Source organism: Macrobrachium rosenbergii, chromosome 4, assembly GCF_040412425.1.
Source record: "Macrobrachium rosenbergii isolate ZJJX-2024 chromosome 4, ASM4041242v1, whole genome shotgun sequence".
NCBI lineage: Eukaryota > Metazoa > Arthropoda > Malacostraca > Decapoda > Palaemonidae > Macrobrachium > Macrobrachium rosenbergii.
In genome coordinates, this window is record NC_089744.1 from 56,209,849 (window position 1) to 56,230,158 (window position 20,310).

Consider the following 20,310-nt stretch of genomic DNA (forward strand, 5'->3'; position numbering starts at 1 on the left):
GACAGGTCTCCATCCTCCCAATGATTGGGAACCACGAAGAGGCGGTTGTAGAGCCCCTCTGTGACTACATCCTTGACCACTTCCACGGCTTTCTTCTCAAGTAGAGCTGACACCTCCCGAGACAGGGCTGAAAACCCTCTCTGAGCCTACTGAGTAGGCTGTTAAGCTGATGGAAGAGGTTAATAAGGGAGGTTTCTCCCTGAAAGGGATTGCATAGCCCTCTTTTAAGACCTTTAGTATCCACGGCTCTACATTCCTGTTCTTCCACTCGGTCCAAAAATGAAGAAGTCTTACTCCCACTGGAACACAGAGGACAGATAACTCACTTTCGCAGAGCTGACTTGGTGACAGGTTTCTTGATGGGTCTGGAAGTCCGGAGGTTGGATCTAGGCCGGGACTGGAATCGGCCTCTATTACTTCAAAAAGGCTGCTGTTGCAAAGGAGAAGACATCCTAGCAGATGTGGCAGTTGAAGTGGCTTGTCTAGGGAACCTAGTCCTCTTGGTGGACTGTGTGAGAAGGTCCTGTGTCAATTTCTTCTGGAGTTCTGCTGATACACGTTCCAGAGTCTCCAGTGGGAATAAACTAGTCTAGTCTAGGGGGGGCAAAAAGAAGAGAAGAATGCTTAGATGGAGTGACTCCCCTTGCAGTAAACGAGCACAACAAGTCTCGTTTCTTCAGAACTCCTATGGTGAAGATGATCGCCAATTCTTGCGCGCCGTCTCTGACTGCCCTATCAGCACAAGCCAGGACTCCCAACCAATCTGATGTGAAGTTTTCTTGAAGAGTAGTGCAGTCTTCTATCTTCTTAGATAGAGCCCCAACAGTCCAATCCAGAAAACTGAAGACCTCGAAGACTTTAAAAATGTCCTTAACAAGATGGTCCAGCTCCGATGCAGTAAAGAGAATTCTGGCCAAGGAGAAAGCAGAGCGATGAGAAGCATCTACAAGGCTGGAGAAGTCCCCTTGAGAGGAGGCAGAGACTCCCAAAGAAGGCGCTTCTCCAGTTGCATACAACAGATACTTCTACTGTATCAAGAGAGAGGGAGGCATACAGAACACCACTTTCCCGACATCCCTCTTTTCCGATAACCAGTTGTCAATACGGGCAAAAGCTTTCCTCCAAGATGAAGACAGAACCATATGAGTAGCCTGGCAGTTCGTGCAGGTTTTCGCATTAACAAGGCCGATCCCGGAGACGAAGGGATGGCTGGAGAGAAGAACGAAGGGTAGCAGACCAGGAAGTACCTGATTAGAGCCGAATAATTCGATGTAGGTTGTTCCTCTTCCACTGGTTCCTCGCCGGAGGAAACGGGTGACATCGGAGGGTTTGTGGGTTCTTGAGCTACAGGAGCTGGTTTCTGAAGAAGGCTCCGAACTGTCTAGTTGGAGTGGAATCAGCTCCAATGAGGGTCTTCCGCAACTAAAGGAAACTCACCTGAAATATCAGGTATTGGAAGCTCCACCTACAGGACCACTGTCGGAGCGGACACAGAACATTTCAAAACCACCACGCTCTTAGCGGACACTGGGTACCCAAATGATGGGTGCTTGGCTCCCAGGTACTTATATGATGGGAGCTCGGAGACTTGACGTCCATATGCAGGACGTTTCAACACTGAATCCTCCAATTTGGAACGATTGGACACTGGGCGCCTGCGAACTGGAAGCACGGACACTGAATGTTCATGCAATGGGCGCTCAGACACATTGTGCTCATGTGATGGGCGCTTGGACGTGGGGCGCTCAAAAGGTGAGTGCTCAGACACTGAACGATCCTCTAGTGGGGGCTCATTACGCAACACTTTCAAACTCTGGGCGCTTGGACACTACGTTGATGGATGTTGAGACTGGCATACACTCTTTTGGAGTCAGAACGCACATTAGACAGTGAATGGGGGCTATAATCTTCAACCGGCAACTCCCAAAAACTACACGAAGGGAGTGGGCTACATTCCCTCTCTAAACCTCACTTACGAGACGGGGGCAAATCAACTTCCAACAAAGCGCCCGGCCTTTTCAATGACCTCGAAACCTTCGTAAAACGTCCGCTGCACTTATTAGGCCCAAGTGAGTCCGAATCACTACACGACAGGGTATGAACATCCACACTGATGCCTTTCCAACAGCGGTCCTCCACAGCCTAGGATTGGCGGACAACAGGCTCGGATGAGGCGATGACTGCTCGTGGACAAACCCTACTGACCTCCCTTGGACTCCAGTTTGCTTCCTACCAGGTGAGCAAGGGGAGTTTGGCAGGGACCTTGGTCTAGGAGCATCGGTGGGACAAACAGCCGCCACCTCCACTAGGAGCATCAGTGGGACAAACAGCCGCCACCTCCACTGACACTGCACCCACACTATTAAATTTGTTCATCAGGATTTTCACAGAATTCCCTATCTGGGAAACAGTACTAACAGGCAAATTAAATTTCTGATCCACACATGCTTCTAAGCTGGCAATGGCATTGGGTTCAGAAGAAAGACAGCCAGGTAACAGAGTAACAGGAAAAGTCGGAGGACTGGAATGGGAGAAAAAGCCGTCACAGGTGTTGAAGGGATAGGCAAAGCAGCGATATCAACTACTGGAGAATTAATTGAACTAGCTTCAGCCCTAGCTTCAGCCCTAGCCGTAGCCTTCCTCAGTTGGTCATGTTGCAATTTATCTAAGTGGGTCCGTAAAGTCTTCCACTTCCCCTTATCCCAGTCCTTACATTCTTCCCAATAAGATCAGGCGAGCAAATTTGCTCCCTACAAGAACTACAGACAGTATGAGAATCATATTTTGCTGAAGTGAGTCTAGTCTTGCAGCCTTTACTGCAATAACTAATGCTAGACAAACTAGAGTCAGATATAATTAGTCTAAAAGTCCAAATCGGGACAGTCACAATCGAAAAAAGGATAACTGAATTCTAGCTACGCTAAATAATAGCTGAACGCTACCAAAAGCAAAGAGTACTTCACCAAATGAATATATCCAACCATCCCGTGAAAAACGAATCAAGAACTGCCAGTAACCAGTGTTAAGTTATTAGCCGTCAGAAACAAATTGAGCTCTTTAGCTACGTTGTACCTATTCTTCCCCGAAACTGGGCGGGGCAGTCTACCTGCACCCGAAACAAAAGAGCACTACAGCGATTTCTGAATTTTGAGCTGCCGTGTAAAGCAGAAACTATAGCTATGTAATTATTTGGGAAGTTACTTATATAAAAATCTGTATTTAGTCATGAACATCATATGAAAAAACACAGTAATTAGTGAATAAACAGTGCTGCTCTACAAAAACCAGCAAATTAGTGATAATTCTAATTGTTTTTAACAATATACAAAGAAAAAGAGACGACTTCAACACTATGAGAGAAAGCAAATATGCTTATGCATACAGGGGTAAATTGATTAGTTGCTACATGTTCTGTAAGACAGATTTACTTAATTTGTATTAAAAATTTATTTAATTTGCATTAAAGATTTATTTAATTTGTTTGTATTAAACATTTTATAGATATTTTGCTGTGTTTACATCAATATTAATATTTTAAAATTAGTAAATAATTGTTATAAGCATTTTAGGGGGCATATATACATAAGAGTGACAGTTGTAAAAGGGTACTAATCTAAGATGACTTAGGGTGTTTTGGGAAGATGGTTTAGGGTGTACTTTTGTTTGAATTGATATTAAATTGTTTTAGTGTGATAATTTATGGTATATTTTTGTTTGAACTACTAAATAAGGCATTGAACTTTTAAAATAGATAGTCATAAGTGTTTTAGTTCAAGGGATACAAGGTATTTGGCAGTTATATGCAGTTATAAGCATTTTTAGAAGGGATTCTGCATTTCCACGGTGGGTTCTGAAACCTATCCCCATGAAAAAGTGGGGGAGCACTGTATAAGCATTTTAGGGGTGTATGTACTTAAGAGTAACAGTTGTACGAGGGTAATGTAAGATGACTTTGGATGTTTCAGGATGGTTTGGGGTGTATTTTTCTTTGAAATATTAAATTGTTTTATTATGATAATTTAAGGTATATTTTTGTTTGAACTATTAAATTAGGCAGTGAACTGTTAAAATAGGCAGTTATACACGTTTTAGTTTAAGGGGTACAGGGTATTTGGCTGTTGTAATCCAGTTATAAGCATTTTTAGAGGGGATTTAGCATTTCTGCAGTGTGTTCTGGAACCTACCCCTGTGTAAAAGTGGGAAAGCACTGTAATGACTCCTCCCAAGCTTTGATACCCGTTGACACCAGAAAGTCCTTATGTTAGAGCAGAGAGGCGGCAATAGTCCTAAGCGAAAGCTCAGAAAAAGACAAGACTTCAATAACTCTACACAAAGATTTGGACAAAGTCTCTGCCTCTGCATTAGACCAAAGCACCTTACCAATCTCAAGAGCACACCTCTTCATAGGATCAAGACAAGCAAAGAAATCAGAATCGTATACTGAAGACAGTTTAAGAGCCGGTAACAGGCCTGTTTCGTAAGAAGCAGCTCTCCACAAATTCAAAAAACCAGGAAGACTACAATTGACAGACTTGAAGGAAGCTTAGTGCGCCAGAATATGAGATATTTTGTCAAAACACGCTCTAATTGAAGGAGAAAGCTTGGGCTTCTTCAAAGACTTAACGGGCGCCGAAATACTAGAAGATAACAGAGACCTACTCTCTACAGAACTACTTTTCTTGACAAAATGAGGATAAAAAGAGAAGTACAATGCTCCAGCGAATGCCGAAACACCGAAGGAGACTCTTCTGACTCAAACTCCTCTGCCAGCTTCAGAGTCGGAGTGACAGCAGCCGCTGCCTCACAACAAAGTGAAGACTGCAGGGAAAGTAGTCTGCAGCTGTCCACCTGAGGCGACACAGTCAGCAGAGCAGAAGACAAGATGCCACCAGGTGTCAAAGAAAACAGGAATTGTTGGGGAGAGGGGGGAGGAGAAGCATCAGTGACACCTAACTTCCCCAACCTCATCCGAATGTGTCTTAACTGGCTTAAGGAAGTTCCCAAACGACACATCTTTAGAAAGTAAAGCAGCTAGAATAGCATCTAGCTGGGAAAAAACAGTAGAATCTGGAACCATAGTAGGACAGGAAAGAGAAACTTTAAGAGAGTCAGAAGGAAACTCTCCAATAGTGTTAGAAACAGCATGTAAAGAACAAACAGGTGCATTTCAAGGAGACAGAGGAATAGCAGAGAAAGATTTCGAATAAGATGTAGAAGTAGACAAAACAGGTTTAACAACAAACTGAGTCAACATAACAGAGTTAGAACAACCTGCTACAGGCATACTATTATTAATAACAATGTCTATACCTACATTCTTACTCTTATCGGTGCTAACAACCTATTATTAGCTCTTGATGACAGCGAAGTTGAAATATGGTGTGAAGATTTACATTGACCCGAATGATCTTTCAGCAAACACATTAAACAGGCATAGAACCCTATCACCCATGGAACCGACCAGATTCCATGGCAGAGTGGACTCTTCCAACTGTCATGGGGCAGTCCTAGGCTGGGGCTACATACAGGCGAGGGCACCGACACCTTACCTCTTATAGGGGAAGGCGAAAATGATCGCTCATTATGGGGGGACTCAGAATGGTTCCCCATAATATACTCAGTCAAACCTTTAACTGATTCTGAGATAAGGTTTACATCCTTAATTGAAAGCGAAGTCTCAGTACTGTACTAACTATATCTTTAGGCCTAGCAGAGGAAAAAGCCAAAGACTGAGTAGGGATAACTACAGAGGAAGGACCACTAGGAAGGGGAGAAAAGAAAGGTTTATGATGTGACCTAACTGTTTCTGCAAACTATCTGCTTCCCTTCTTTTCCTAAACAGGCAGTCCCCAGTTAACAGCAGGGGTTCCGTTCCTGGCCAAGTGCCACTAACCGAAAATCGCTGATAAACTGCTTAACAGCTTTGATAAACCACTTACTGACACCGATAAACCGCTTACCAATGCCAATAAACTGCTTACCGGAGCTGAAAATCCAGTTAACGATGTCACTACCCAAGCCTCATAACACCGAAACGTCGTTAACTGATACCACCAGTAAGCAGGGACTGCCTGTATCTGACATTTTTAAGCATAAAGTCCCTAAACCAATCCCTATATTCCTAACATCTAGTTTCTACATCACACTCTGTACCCCTGCAGCCGGTACAAACAGTATGTTGATCTACCTCAAATTTTGGCATCCTACCTACACAGTAATCATTCCTACAAAACCTGATGTTATCTGTTTTGCTTTCAGTGGAAGACATCCTTGGAAGATTAAAATTACAGTACCGTGAAAGGAGCAAACAGCCAAATTCTTAAAATACTAACAATCGTCTATACCCAATGGCAGCCAGGAGAATTCTGACAAGAGCTAAAACATTCAAACACACCTGGTGGAGAACAGGTGAACTAGACAGTCTTCTGGTTCAGCCAAGCGATCTTCTTTTGTTTGAATGCCAACTCGCCTATTGCGCGGAGATACAAGCTAACTGTAATAGTAGGTAAGATTCATCCCGAATAATTCAAATTCCATTACAAAACAGTAAAAAAGGGCAAATACTTTATAATCTAACTGTAAATTACAATATTGTATTGTAAAATAATCTTAAGTAATACAGTATAATGATTTTTATGATAAAATCAATTTTTTAAGTACTTACCCTCTATCATTACTTTATCTGCGGCTACTTGGCACAGGTTCGACAAGTGTTGAAATTGAAATAATTGTTAATGAATGCTCCCAATAGTTAGCCCCCCCATCCTTTGGAGGGTGGGGGTAAGACAGCAAATGTTTTGGTTGTTATTCTTCTCTTAATCTCTAAAGAGGGGAGAAGGGAGGGTTCTCAATGATAGAGGGTAAGTAACTAAAAAACTGGTATCATAAAAATCATTATTTTTGAGGTGAAACTTACCCTCTGTCATTAACTGATGCCAACACTGTGCTGGAGGAGGGTAAGTGATTTCCTTTTAACCAAATTATCAGATATTAGAAATATCCTTATCACTGCTTACCTGATGCATACGATCCCATGGCAAATTCTTGTCAGATGAGATCTTCATCAGGTGAGGTCCACTATTGCAAGGAGGTGGAATGTGGACCCTGAATATAGCCATTGGTTGAGATTGTGCAATGCAGAATGGCAAGTTTGGTCTCTGTGCCTCAGGCCTGCAGAGCTGATGGGAGTTAAAACCACAACTAAACATAGTCCCCAAAGAGTTACCACCTACTTAACTGAGTTGCCGTGGCACCTCACACACAAAACGCCACCACCAATTTTGTCTGAAAAAAAGGTGTTCTTAATCAGCTCAGGGTGGCTTTCTCCAATAAGGAGCAATGGCTCTGCAACGCAAGTCCAACATTATTTACTCTAATGAACTAAGCATAATACTGCAATCAAAACAAAAGTAGAGTATGATATTACCATGTAGGAACTTCAATACATACGGTTTCTCACTTACCCAGGGTGGGGTTAATACTGAAAACCGAGTTACACCTCCACTGTGCTGCCAAGACTTGACAGTCTAGAGAGGTGTTGATAAAAACTAATCAATGTAGCTGTTGCTCTGACATCGTGCAGTTTCACCTTCTAAAGGGGACAATCCTCTGGAGACAATGCATGGTGTGCTTCCAGGATTAAGGATTAATAAAGAAAAGCCATGCCATCTAAGACCTAGGAACCTAAGGATTCTTGATGGTGCAAAATAGGTTCCTACACTGCTTCCTTAATGGTTAAGTTGGGATATATAAATCCCTATAGCCCAGACAGGGCATCAAAAAGCTCATCTTCCTCAGGAGTCAAAGTCCCTAAGGCGAGGATAGAGAAAACTCTTGGAAGAGCTTTGGTCTTGACATTATCTTAGCATGAAAAGATGCAATAAAAAAGATAGTTCTGCTCCAGTATGTGAACACCTTACCAACGAATATATCACAATGTAACCCATTTACTCTTTTGGCCGAAGCCACTGCCACCACAGTGTTCTAAGAAAGTCTTGAGAGAAGCCTCTCTCTGGGGTATAAAGGAAGGCCACTAAGGAGTCTTATGGCAATGACTACGTTCCATAAAAGCAGCTTAGCAGAACCTTCAGCAATCTAGCTGAAAAGCGTGAACATTTTTGCCTAAGTCAGCATGGATTTATAGCCTTGATGGAGGACACAGATAATCCTTTGGCATCTCTCAAGAAGGGCAGCCCCTTATACATTGTTAATATTAGTGTGAAGACAGGAACTGCCCCTGGAACTGCATCATAATCTCAGTTCCCGCAAACTGAACAAGAAATTAGTGGACTTTCTTCTTGTCAATAGAAAAGAGTTCCTAGATGACTTATAAAAGTTTCTGGAGCTCAGGAGCTAGATGCCAATTGCATGTGGAAACTGATGGACTAATGGGCAAAGCAAATATCTGGCACACTTAGCCTAAGCTTGAAAAAGTCCAAAAAACCATGTAATCCTGGGCACGGACATAACAGTGGCCTTGTAAATAACAAAACTTGGACCATCAGTGATAAAAGGGGAGAATTGGCACGAACGCTTACTCCTGATGGCCTAACTAAAGACTCAGGACTGCTAGCGACGGCTGCAGGCGCAACAGCAGCACTCACTGCGGATTGCGATCGGTTATCTGGCTCAGACAAATCACTACAATAACCATGAGACAATGAGGCCAAACACAAGATGTAGACCTATTGAAGATATAGACCTACCATAGCTGTCCTTATGCGAACGCGATCTTACTCTGTCCACGGAGGACCGAAAGCAAAAGCAGGAGACAGAGGACACAGTCCTTGAACATCCTCGGATGTTAATCCTCTTCTGGAAACTCTGGGACTACCAGGCCTGTCTGCAGGGGTGCCAAGGTGACAAGCAAGGCTGCATTTGCGGAGTGGCCAAAGGAACGAGGGAACACTCTCCTGCCAATGCACTGGAAACATTCAATGCAAATGACTCATATTGTTAAAATTCAATTCTGGATTTAACCAAGTCAATATCTAATTACACTGGATCTACCCTACTACCCTGCGCTGACATTTGGGTGTAGAAGGATCTATATCCACTAGAGAAGGAACTATAGACTTATCTTTATCTTCTTGACCAGGTGTTAATTCTAAAGTAGACCTAGATTCACGACTGTTCTATTTACTCTCTCCTAAGTCTTTCTTTATATTTCAGCAATTTATCATCTCTATCTCCCTCAAAGACCAATCCTTGCAATGAACACAAAGGTTGTCTGAATTGCAATTTACCTCTCAATAATCCATGCACAGTTCATGCGTATGAACGTCAATTAACCCAATCTGATCTTGCAATCACTTACCTTACAAACTCTAACAGATTTCTATAGCGAAGACTGAGAAGAAGAATCCATACTGCCAAATACAGGCCAATCCAGGCAATCCATTCGTAAACCAAGAAAACAAACCCAAATTTAAGAGCACTTGTCTAAACGGCTGGTCATATTGGCCAACTAGAGAAGGATGACAATCACAACATTTGCTGTCTTATCCCCACCATCCAAAGGGTGTGGGGTAACTTTTGGGAGTGTTAATTAACAATTATTTCAATTTTAACACTTGTCGAACCTGTGCCAAGTAGCCACAGACAAAGCTAATTATAGGGGTTAAGTTTTACCTCAAAATTCTTTCTCTCAAAGTTATAGAGGGTAAGTTTCACCTAAAAATTTCTCTCTCCCAAAGTTATTTCAAATCTCAGGGATCTGAACTTATCACGGAATAAGATGAAGAACAAACCGGTTGCTGCCTCTATGGTTTATTCCTGCTTCCACATCCACCCCATGCTGTCGTTTTTTTTTCTTGCTTCTGTGATGGTCTGAAGAATCTGATGACTGCTCAGAAACACCTGAATCACATGTCTCATACTCAGCCTCTGACTGTGACTCCTCTCGCTCTGAGATACAATCTGATGACAGCTCTTCTTCATCTAAAGACATGAAAATATAATTAGAAACATCAAGTAAATCAAACAAGGACTGAGTCATTTGTGATTACTGATATGGTACTAACAGCCTATGAGCAGGTATTTCTATTCAACTTAACATTACAGCATTATGAAAACTTTAAATACAGTATTATACAGACGACACTACTCATTTAATGACTACCTCTTAAATGACCATCCGGATTTCTGACCAGCTCTCCAACCAGTATGAGAACTGTACATTATATGAAAAATCCATGCTCCCTAAGCACCCATATGAATATAAATACTCTTCGTATGTTTGTTTACAAACTCATTCTCGTGTTGTATGTGGTAATTTTATTCAATGCTTTGATAGAGTTCATAACCCTTAGAAACATTTGATTACTATAATTGTGTTTAGAAATAAACATATTGCATTAAAAATTTTTAACCCAGTTTCAACCAATGCTCTTAACAGCCTAAGCTTAATTAGCATACATCATTGGATAGTGTAAGGATTTCATAAATTTTCTTTTCATACCGTATAAATAAAATTTCTTTTCCCTTCCCATGGGCAGCTTTTTTATTTTTCTTTTTTAACTAATAAACAGACCTACTATAGGCCCTAACTGCCAATCAGCCAATTTTGCTACCCTTCCTGTCTGTGTAGATTAAGCTGGCGTTAGGTCTACATAGACTCATTATGAATGTCACCATCTGAGTCGCTAAAATCTACTCAACTTACCACCTCCTTAATCAAGAGTTCCCCCCACAACACTTCCCTCCCTATCCTCTGCCTCCCATGGATAACTATTACATTGAAAATGAATCTGAATGTTAAAATTTGCAAACAAAATTAATGCAAAATAAAACTGTTTGTTAAGCATGAGAACTTATTTAAAAGTTTGTGTATCAGAATAAGATTTTAAATAAGTTTAATTAAAGGTAAATTTTTACTTGAATGCCAGAACCATCCACAGGAATAGTATCAAGTATATCTTAGTTTAACCAGACCACTGAGCTGATTAACAGCTCTCCTAGGGCTGGCCCGAAGGATTAGTATACTTTACATGGCTAAGAACCAACTGGTTACCTAGCAACGGGACCTACAGCTCATTGTGGAATCCAAACCACACTATGACGAGAAATTAATTTCTATCACCAGAAATAAATTCCTCTAATTCTTCATTGGCCTGTCAGAGAGTCGAACACTGGGCCAACAGCGTGCTAGCCGAAAGCTCTACCCACCCCTCCAATGAAGAACTAGGAATAGTATTAGCCCCATGGGCATTAACATTTAAACATAAACAAAGACGGTAAATATTTCAGTTACAGTAAATCTGACAGAGTTAAGTAGAACAAAGCAAAAAATTAACCCCAATATTATGAACTGGTATTAAAGTAAAAAATTCCAAATAAAGATACATTAATGATTATGTTTTTGTTATATAAAGTCGATGTGTAAGCCTAACCTATGTGCTAGCCTGCGTGTGCGTACACAAACACAGCAGCTACGCAATGCACTAAAGTAAATTATACACTTCTGTCCATTTGCTCACCTTTCTGTTTTAATAAAGAATAACCATACACACACACACAGAGAGAGAGAGAGAGAGAGAGAGAGAGAGAGAGAGAGAGAGAGAGAGAGTATGGTTTCAATGTACTGTATTACAGTATACAGTACACTATAGCATAAACATTCAAAAATATACTTAAAATGTTATAAATGGTTCACAGGTGACATTAAAACAATATCTAAAGAAGGTTGACACAAACCCATTAACAGTACAGTGTGTTTGAAATGTTGGTAAGGCCAGCTCCTTGCATATCAGTCAATTGGCTTAATGGTCTAGTCATAAAAACAGAACTGGGTCATATATGTCTGTGTATCTTGTGATTAAGAATAACAAATTGCTGTATCATAAGTAATCCCACAAACCAAAAGAACTATTTCTAGAAGACAATATACCAAGTCTCATATGGAATCAGAGTTCTAAACAAGATATAGGTAAATTTCCACTTCTCAATAATGCAGAAGTAAGTTAAAGTATTGTATGACGGATGAGTATTTCAATTTTTTTTTTTTTTTTTGCTATGCTTTCACATTTAACATTTTACATTAATTCTAGGTCTCAGTAATACAGACCTGCTAATTGCACATTTGCTGTGTGAAAGTCAGCTATCAGATAAGAGTTGTTTTTAAAATAAGTGATACATCTTCATTCACATAAAACTCAACATTATGACTGTTGAAAGGTCTAAGACACTAGATCCCCCTACCCTCCTAAAAAAAAACACAGTTGATGCGAAGCCACGTACTTTCAGTAATACATGGACTATATTTATGAAAATACACAACCCAAAAAGATTTACTGAGTCAATGTTTACAAGGGGGCTTATAATGCTTGTCAACATTCTGCCTAAAGACAAGCTGGTTATGGAAACCTGTAAAAGTCATTTTAAAGATCTACAGAAACTTCTCAACCCTGATGATGCTTACACCACTTCATAAATCATTGACCTACTTGGCTGACAAAAAAGTTCCATTTTTTCAACAGGGACAACAAGTAGCTATGTCAACTTCTGACTTAATTTCCTACATGTGCCCAGAAGTTGAAAGGGTTATGAAAATAGGTAGATGATGACAGAGCTAACCAATCACTTGAACACAACCCACTACTGGTACTACAGGACAATGAAAAGAAAATACATAAAATAAGAAAAAGTATAAGAACAGAGGATGAATAATAGAGTAAAAAAGAGAAATGTCAAGCAAGAGAATAAAGAGAACAAAGTAAAGTAATACTTAACATTTAACAATAAACATGGATAACAAAAACCAGACAACTTACAAGCTAGGTAAAATCAGCTAAGCTCTATGAATTATTCTTGACTGGAAAATAACACATTTTTACTGCAGTCCCTCATTTATCCGTTTTCACCTTATCTGGAACTCAATGTTATCCGGATGGTCCCCAGCACCACAATATAGAAAAATATACATACAATACATAAAATTGCACCCAGATGGTGGGCAACAGTGCATGGGCAGAAAAAGGCAATGGTAATGCTGCTTACAGTCATGAGGATTTAAAGAACCAGGGTAAGCATTTCTGGAGAGGAGGTGGGGGTACCAAGTTGGGAGGGCACAGTTTTCATGGCTATTGTTGGCTTAAAAGCACCAGGATCATTTAAAAATAATTTTTTAATGCTTTTGAGTGGATGAGGAGTGGGGTTGGGGGTTGGGGGGAGAGAGCCAGGGTAAATGCTTGCAGGGTGGGAAGGCCAGGAGAGCTGAGTGAGGAGGGTTGGGCAGGCCTTTGTCTACTTTTCTACTTCATTTATTTATTTTAAAAATATTTTTCTCTTTTTCATGTTCGTTGATTTTTATATTAAATAATCTTTACCGAAGTTGAAATTCCAGTCAACTTGAAAAACTTGAACAGATTACAAACTAATGTACCAGTATAAGCTGCCCAAGTATTTTGAGTCAAATCTTCTTGCCCAATAGTGACTCAGTCTATGTGAATGTGTATAAGCACATCATATATGAGTGCATGTGTATACATACAGTCGACCCCTGGTATCTGCAGGGGATGCATAACACTGCCCTCAGCGAATAGCTCATATCTGCTACTTCTTGAAACCCCTCTAAAATTGCTTATAACTGCCTATTTTGATAGTTCAAAACACCAAAAAACCCTCTAAAAATGCTTATACCTGAATATTTTAATAGTTTTATCACAAAAAGTGCATTTAGTCACAAAAATTATATGAAAATACAGTAATTTGTGAGATTTCTCTATGAAAAATACTGCGAATAGGCGATTTTCCATGAATAATGTGTATATATGTTCCACAGAGAAATCTGTGAATAGCTAAAGCCAAGAATCTGGGACCACGAATAGGCAGGGTCAACTGTACACCATGTACATGTGAGTGTGTATGAAAATATAAATCACATGCAGGTAAACTACACTTCACATTGGCTGCGTATTTATATGTTATAGCTTAAAAAATTTACAAATCCTTATACTCATCATACAATTCAAACATCATTTGTTGAAACCTTGGGTAAACAAGCATGTAATGCAAAATATTTACTGATCTACACAATGATTGACATCACATTTTATTAAAGAGTAGAAAAATAATCATGCACAATATAAGAGAGAGAGAGAGAGAGAGAGAGAGAGAGAGAGAGAGAGAGAGAGAGAGAGAGAGAGAGAGAGAGAGAGAGAGAGATTGACAAATGAACTGAACTTTTACAATGTAAGTTTAACTATACAGAATAATACAGATACAAAAGACTATCTATTGCACTTGCTTCTTGTTCACTTTTCGTTCAGTCACAACTATTTGTGAGTAATAGGTATTGCATGTCCATACAAGTCCAAGACATGATAAAACAATCAGGTAGCATTTAGATCTTATTTGCTGCTCATTCAGATGTAAACATTTAAAAACTACATTTCTCTCTCTCTCTCTCTCTCAGGGTTACTCTTAAGAAAAAAAAATTTTTTTTCAAGTCCTGCCCATGTAAGCAGTTTCAGCATCGCTTACAGGTGTGTGAGAGAGAGAGAGAGAGAGAGAGAGAGAGAGAGAGAGAGAGAGAGAGAGAGAGAGAGAGAGAGAGAGAGAGTCAGTCTTACTGTTAATTTTTTTTCATACATTTTCTAAATAACATCCTGTAAAATTTGGTTTTTATTTTGTGTACAGCACTCTTCAGGGTATTCTGTGTAGTTTAGGTATACACAATGTACAGTATTGTGTAGTGATAAAATAAGAAAAAAGTTTACAAAATAACCATTTTACATACTAAAGTGTTTTTTCATAAAGGTACAGAAATTTCCATTTTGCAGCAGGCCTTGGATGTATTAATCCAAATATGAGAGAGATTACTTTCATAATTTACCTTGGTATACAAACCAGAGCAGTTTATATAGGAATATCCTTCTGGGCCAGTTAGAAACGTCATTTAACGTGGTAATGAGGTGGTTAACTTGTGGTTATAGGAGATGAATAGGGGAATACAGTACCCATAACTCACCTGCTGTCACCAAGTACTTTATCCTTTGGCCTCAAGGACAAGGCAGAGTGGTTCTTTTTGGAACTGCAATAAAAGGCTCTGGTTTGTATACCTAGGAAAAATACAAATTTATTTTAAAATGTGTCATTTGTTCTGTGGAAATACAAACCATCGCCTTTTTTTTTATAGGAGATTCACTCCTCAGGTGGGAGGTCAGCTCTTCCAACTGATTGGAAGTTGAACACTCACCAAGAAATTCCACCATCCTGGTTGCAACAGTGAGCAAAGGATGCAATGATGCCTGCAACCTCCTACTCTTCCTGGCATAGAACAATGGAGCAGTAGGGACCTGGGGCTGAGAAAGGATGAAAGGCCTCGTTTCATTACAAAAATATCAGAGAACCATGTGCTATCTCTTTAAGGATTGCACATGTCAGAAGGATGTTATATCTTGAACTCAGATAAAGTTCAATCTCCACCTGCTCCCAATGTTAAAGGGAAGAGAGGAGAGAGCCACTAAGCTTAGTTGCCAAAGCTCTAAGATTTTTTTATGCAATTGAGTAGCCACCTACATCTACAACCAGCCAGCACATACTAGTAAGAAAAAAGAATGGATAGAACCCAGTCACTCTACAGTGCTATTCAACCCCAGCGTTACACACCATGAGAAACTTGGGTGAGATGCTTTTCTGTCTGAAAGGAGCTGGGTGTGTACACAATCTGCAAGGCAGCCACCCTAAGTTTCGATGGAAAAGTTTGGAAACCTGTGGGTGAAGTCTTTAAGTAATATAAGGTAAAGGTGGTCAGACTTCAGACGTTTGCCCTCATCACCCTAGTTACTGTAAAATTACTCCAAAATTCTAGGCATGGTTCCATGCCCCTGACTTCTTGCGCATTCACCTTAGCTGTATGACTGACTACCAGTCAGAAAGCCAGAAAGAGGGGGAAGTGTTCCAACACCTAATTGTTGTGTTTGAGAGAACTAGCATGAGGCATTGCAACGCTTGACATAAGAGGCTGGGCCCTACAAAATAGAAATACTCACCAAACCCAATAACTTATTAAGGGTGGAAAGAACAATGCATGTGTGAACTCTTTACAGAATGTGAGTAAGTAAGGAGAATATAGAAATAAATAAAAAATCAAAAAACTAAAAGTACTTGTTGTAGACTTGGGATGCACCATATACATCTGGTACAATCAGAGCTACAAAGAAGAGCGAGGGATGCTGGTGCAGTCAGAGCTACAGAGAAAAATGAGGGATGTAGTTGGCAAACAGTGGATTGTGGGTTTGGCATGTGCAATGGAACCTTTCCTCTTTCAACTCTTTTAGTCAATATAACTAGGTCCATTTTACACAGAGTAAACTAACTGTGATTAATGTTTTTGTATAAAAATTAGCATTACTTTTTTGCGAGCATGCAACCTGGAATTTGAGGTATCCATCAATCCTCTGGTTCACTTTTTTGTAATGTCTGAATATGAGGCTGTGAGATCAGCAGGGCTGAGAGGATGGAGCACATTATGTGAATGATGGGTTAGTATTAAAACTACTGTACATTTCCACATATAAGACGACCTTTAAATCATAAAATTCACCCCTAAAAATTTGGGATCGTCTTATACTACCATTCTAAAAATCAAACCTTGAATTCTAAATGATGTTTATCGGTAGGCTAGCCTCAGCCTCGGTGTGATAACCACAGACATACATGAAAAGATTCACATTATGAAATAAACTGATAATAAAGGTAATAAAACCCTCTTTACCTTATATATTATTGGCATATCTTCATAACAAATAGCCTATTCAAGGAATAATTCCATATCAATGAAATCAACTTTTATCTATGCAAGGCCAGCTGACAAAATGTAGCCTAAATATTGAGCTATGGTTGCACTCACAGCATCCTTTATCTTTTGGTAACGCAGTGTAATTACAGTAGTAATAACATTTAGGACAACATAATATTCATTTTTCATAAAAATCCTGGCTGTTTGTAACTGTTTAAAACAATTCAGTCATAAGAATGATAATTATACGATAAATATCATACTTTATCATATTGTTGTTAGGGGTTGCTTGTGACTGGTGAAGAAGTGTGAACAGAATAATGTTTCCCTCTTAGGCGATGTGTAGGAAAAACATGATATAGAATCGACTTTGTTATTTTGTTTAGCGTATACAGTACACTCGTTGACGCATGATCTCGCGCATCGTGCGACTCCCAAACTTTCACCCATAAAAAATTATTTTATCATGTATCTCCTGTATCATATGAGTTCCTTTTTTGAGAAACCAGATTACTATGGACTAACCTCTTTTACTCCATCTCTTTATCCCATCTAGTTAAATAAGTTAAAAAAGGAAAAGCTAATGATAAAAGTATCTTTAATTACGTTATACTCCTTGAGTAAATGAGTACAGCCATCAACAACTGAACGAGAAACCACTGTTTTGCTATGAACATGCTCTACGCAGTGGCTATGAACATTTCAACCATCATATGATAGCAAACAAACACTGTAGTTATGTTACAAATGACATTAAGTAGAATAGGACTGATGTACATTTTACATTATGCACTTATTCGCTATGGAGAAAAGATCGCAAGGGAATATAATGCTAAATTTAGGCTGCAAGTTGTAGCTGAAGCTGAGAAAACAAACAATGTTCAAGCGCTAGTGACTATAAATTATCGTGCATCGGCAACATGGATGAAACTCCTAAACTTCAATATGCCATCAAACTAGACTGTAAATAATATTGGTGAGAAAAGTATTTTAATCAAAACTACTGGGCATGAAAGAACTCATTTTACTGTTGTTTTAATGCGTATGGCAAATGGGACAAAACCTTCCCCCATGGTTATCTTTAAACGGAAACTGAACTGATACCAAAACAAAAATTCCCGGAAGGTATCGTTGTTCACGTTCACGAAAACCTAAACAATGCAAAAGGTGTATGATTGCTATGTTTGCATTTTATGATACAATTAGTAATACGTGAATGCATACAATATTACTGGATACAGTGAAGTAGAGCATAACTTGTTAAAATATACATGAAAAAGAGGCATATGTGTTGTCCGTATTTTATAATACAATATTTATATGTGAATATTGCATAAACTAATTTTATATTTTGTGTATTATGCGACTCCCTTAAAATTAGCTTCAAAATTAGGTCTTCAAAAGCCCCATGATATGCAAGTATATACGGTATTTTGAATTTCTAAGGATACAGCAAGTAAAACAGCATTTGTAATAACATCTTTACATAACCAACATTTCATAAGATACCTGTTGTTGCAAAAGCTAGCCTATACACAGATGGTTTTGTAATTTAGCAGTCATTTTATACTACAGATATGAAATAAATTCAAGAAAAGTTGTCATAATTTTTTACCTCGTCTTATCTAAAGGTTGTCTTATACACAAAAATATATGGTATCTATTTTATTCATGTATGTTTCACTGCAAACCCATTACTCCCATATCTTGCCCAAATCAAAATTTAGGCTGCTGACTCACCACAGAAAGTTGATTGATACCTGTACAATCTACAGAGCACTTAGAGACATACAGTAATCACCCCCCCGGTAATCACGTTCTCACAATTCGCGGACTCACCAATTCACGGATTTCTCTATGGAACTTATATAGGAGTGAAACCCCCGTATTCGCGGGGATGCGTTCCAGACCCCCCACGAATAGCTAAAATCCACGAATACTTACAACCCCCCCTCTAAAAATGCTTATACCTGTCTACCATGAAAGGTCAAACACCAAAGTACGCCTAAAAATACCATCCTACATCAAATATACATTAAACTATAACCTTATTACTGTATTAATCTTTGAAATGATACTATTAATATAATTTCCAAGCCATCTTAAACATTTTATTTTGTTACATTTATACATACGCACTGTATGGCTTACAGCTGTAGTGAAAATAATCCAGACCCCCCTATGTATTCAGCCACGCACATTTTCTTTCATACAGTTACAAGCCATTCCGTTTTCTTTTCGGGGGGAACCATTGATATTTACGTATATGTAATTCACAAAAAGAGAGAGAGAGACAAAAAATTAAGAAAAACATATGCACATTTTTAAAAATTTAATACTACGTATACTTGCACCTGTCTACCACGAAAGGTCAAACACCAAAGTATGCCTAAAAATACCAGCCTACATCAAATATACATTAAACTATTACCTTATCACTGTATTAATCTTTGAAATGATACTATTAATATAATTTCCAAGCCATCTTAAACATTTTATCGTTACATTTATACGTACGTACTGAATGGCTTACAGCTTTAGGTGAAAATAATCCAGTCCCCCCTGCGTATTCAGCCACGCACATTTTCTTTCATACAGTCTACAAGTCGTCCCATTTTCTTTTCGGGGGGAACCACTGGTACTTACGTATACGTAATTCACAAAAAGAGAGAGACAAAAAATTTTTTAAAAAGTATGCACATCTTAAAAAATTTAATACTATGTATATGTTAAGATTACTACATACGTAAATCATATGGGTACTCACCAGCGATGAATGTTGATTAAAGATGATGATAATGAATTAGCTGTGCAGTGCGATGAATGACGATGAAGATATGACTGCACAGCAAAGCAGAGGAGTTACAACTCATCTGAGGGTGCCTCTCCATCTTCAGGAGGCGCTTCGGGAGGCACTTCTTCAGTTGATTTGGGAGGCACTACTTCAGGCGATTGGGGTGGTGCCTGAGGCACTTCTTCAGGCGATTCGAGACACTACTTCGGGTGATTTGGGAGGCTTTGGAAGGGCCTTCTTCGTCTGTTTGATGAACATGGTGATAGGCAGCTACTGTCACTGCTTTTTCATGGTGGTGAGGGCTTGATTATAGGGCTCCAATGCTAAATCAAGGATGTTTGAAAACTTTAAGGAGCGTTCCATATAAGGCTCCCATGTTGAAACATACTCCTGCGTATCCTTGATCATTCTCTTAATGTGGGACAGACGTTCCAAAGTCAGGCCGCCCTCTTCTTCCTCCTGCTCCTCCCCTGAACCTGGCATATCTTCTTCCTCACTGGCAGACTTCGTCAGCTCTTCCAGATCCTGGTCCGTCAGGGGGTCAGCATGAGCATCAATGAGGGTGCCGATTTCATCCTCGGTGACGTCCTCGAAGCCTTCTCCACCTAGAATCCTCGCCAACTGGACAGCCTTATTAATGGCTAAATGTTGAATTTCTTCAGGAGAGAAGCCCCAGTAATCATGAACACACTCCGGCCACAACTTGTTCCAGCATGCATTCAGGGTCTCCTTCTTCATGTCATTCAGTGATCGGCTGATGATGGTCAGATATGTG

At 39.5% G+C, this 20,310-nt stretch overlaps 1 protein-coding gene across 1 annotated transcript in view; it reads right to left on the reverse strand.

Annotated features, from left to right (window-relative positions):
* The window catches only part of LOC136837765 (ubiquitin carboxyl-terminal hydrolase 20-like), a 134,915-nt gene that overhangs the window by 52,217 nt on the left and 62,388 nt on the right, over nucleotides 1-20,310 (reverse strand). The window contains exon 8 of the mRNA XM_067102689.1: nucleotides 9,750-9,939. Coding sequence (XP_066958790.1) covers nucleotides 9,750-9,939 — 190 coding nt within the window. The remainder of the gene's footprint in view (nucleotides 1-9,749; nucleotides 9,940-20,310) is intronic.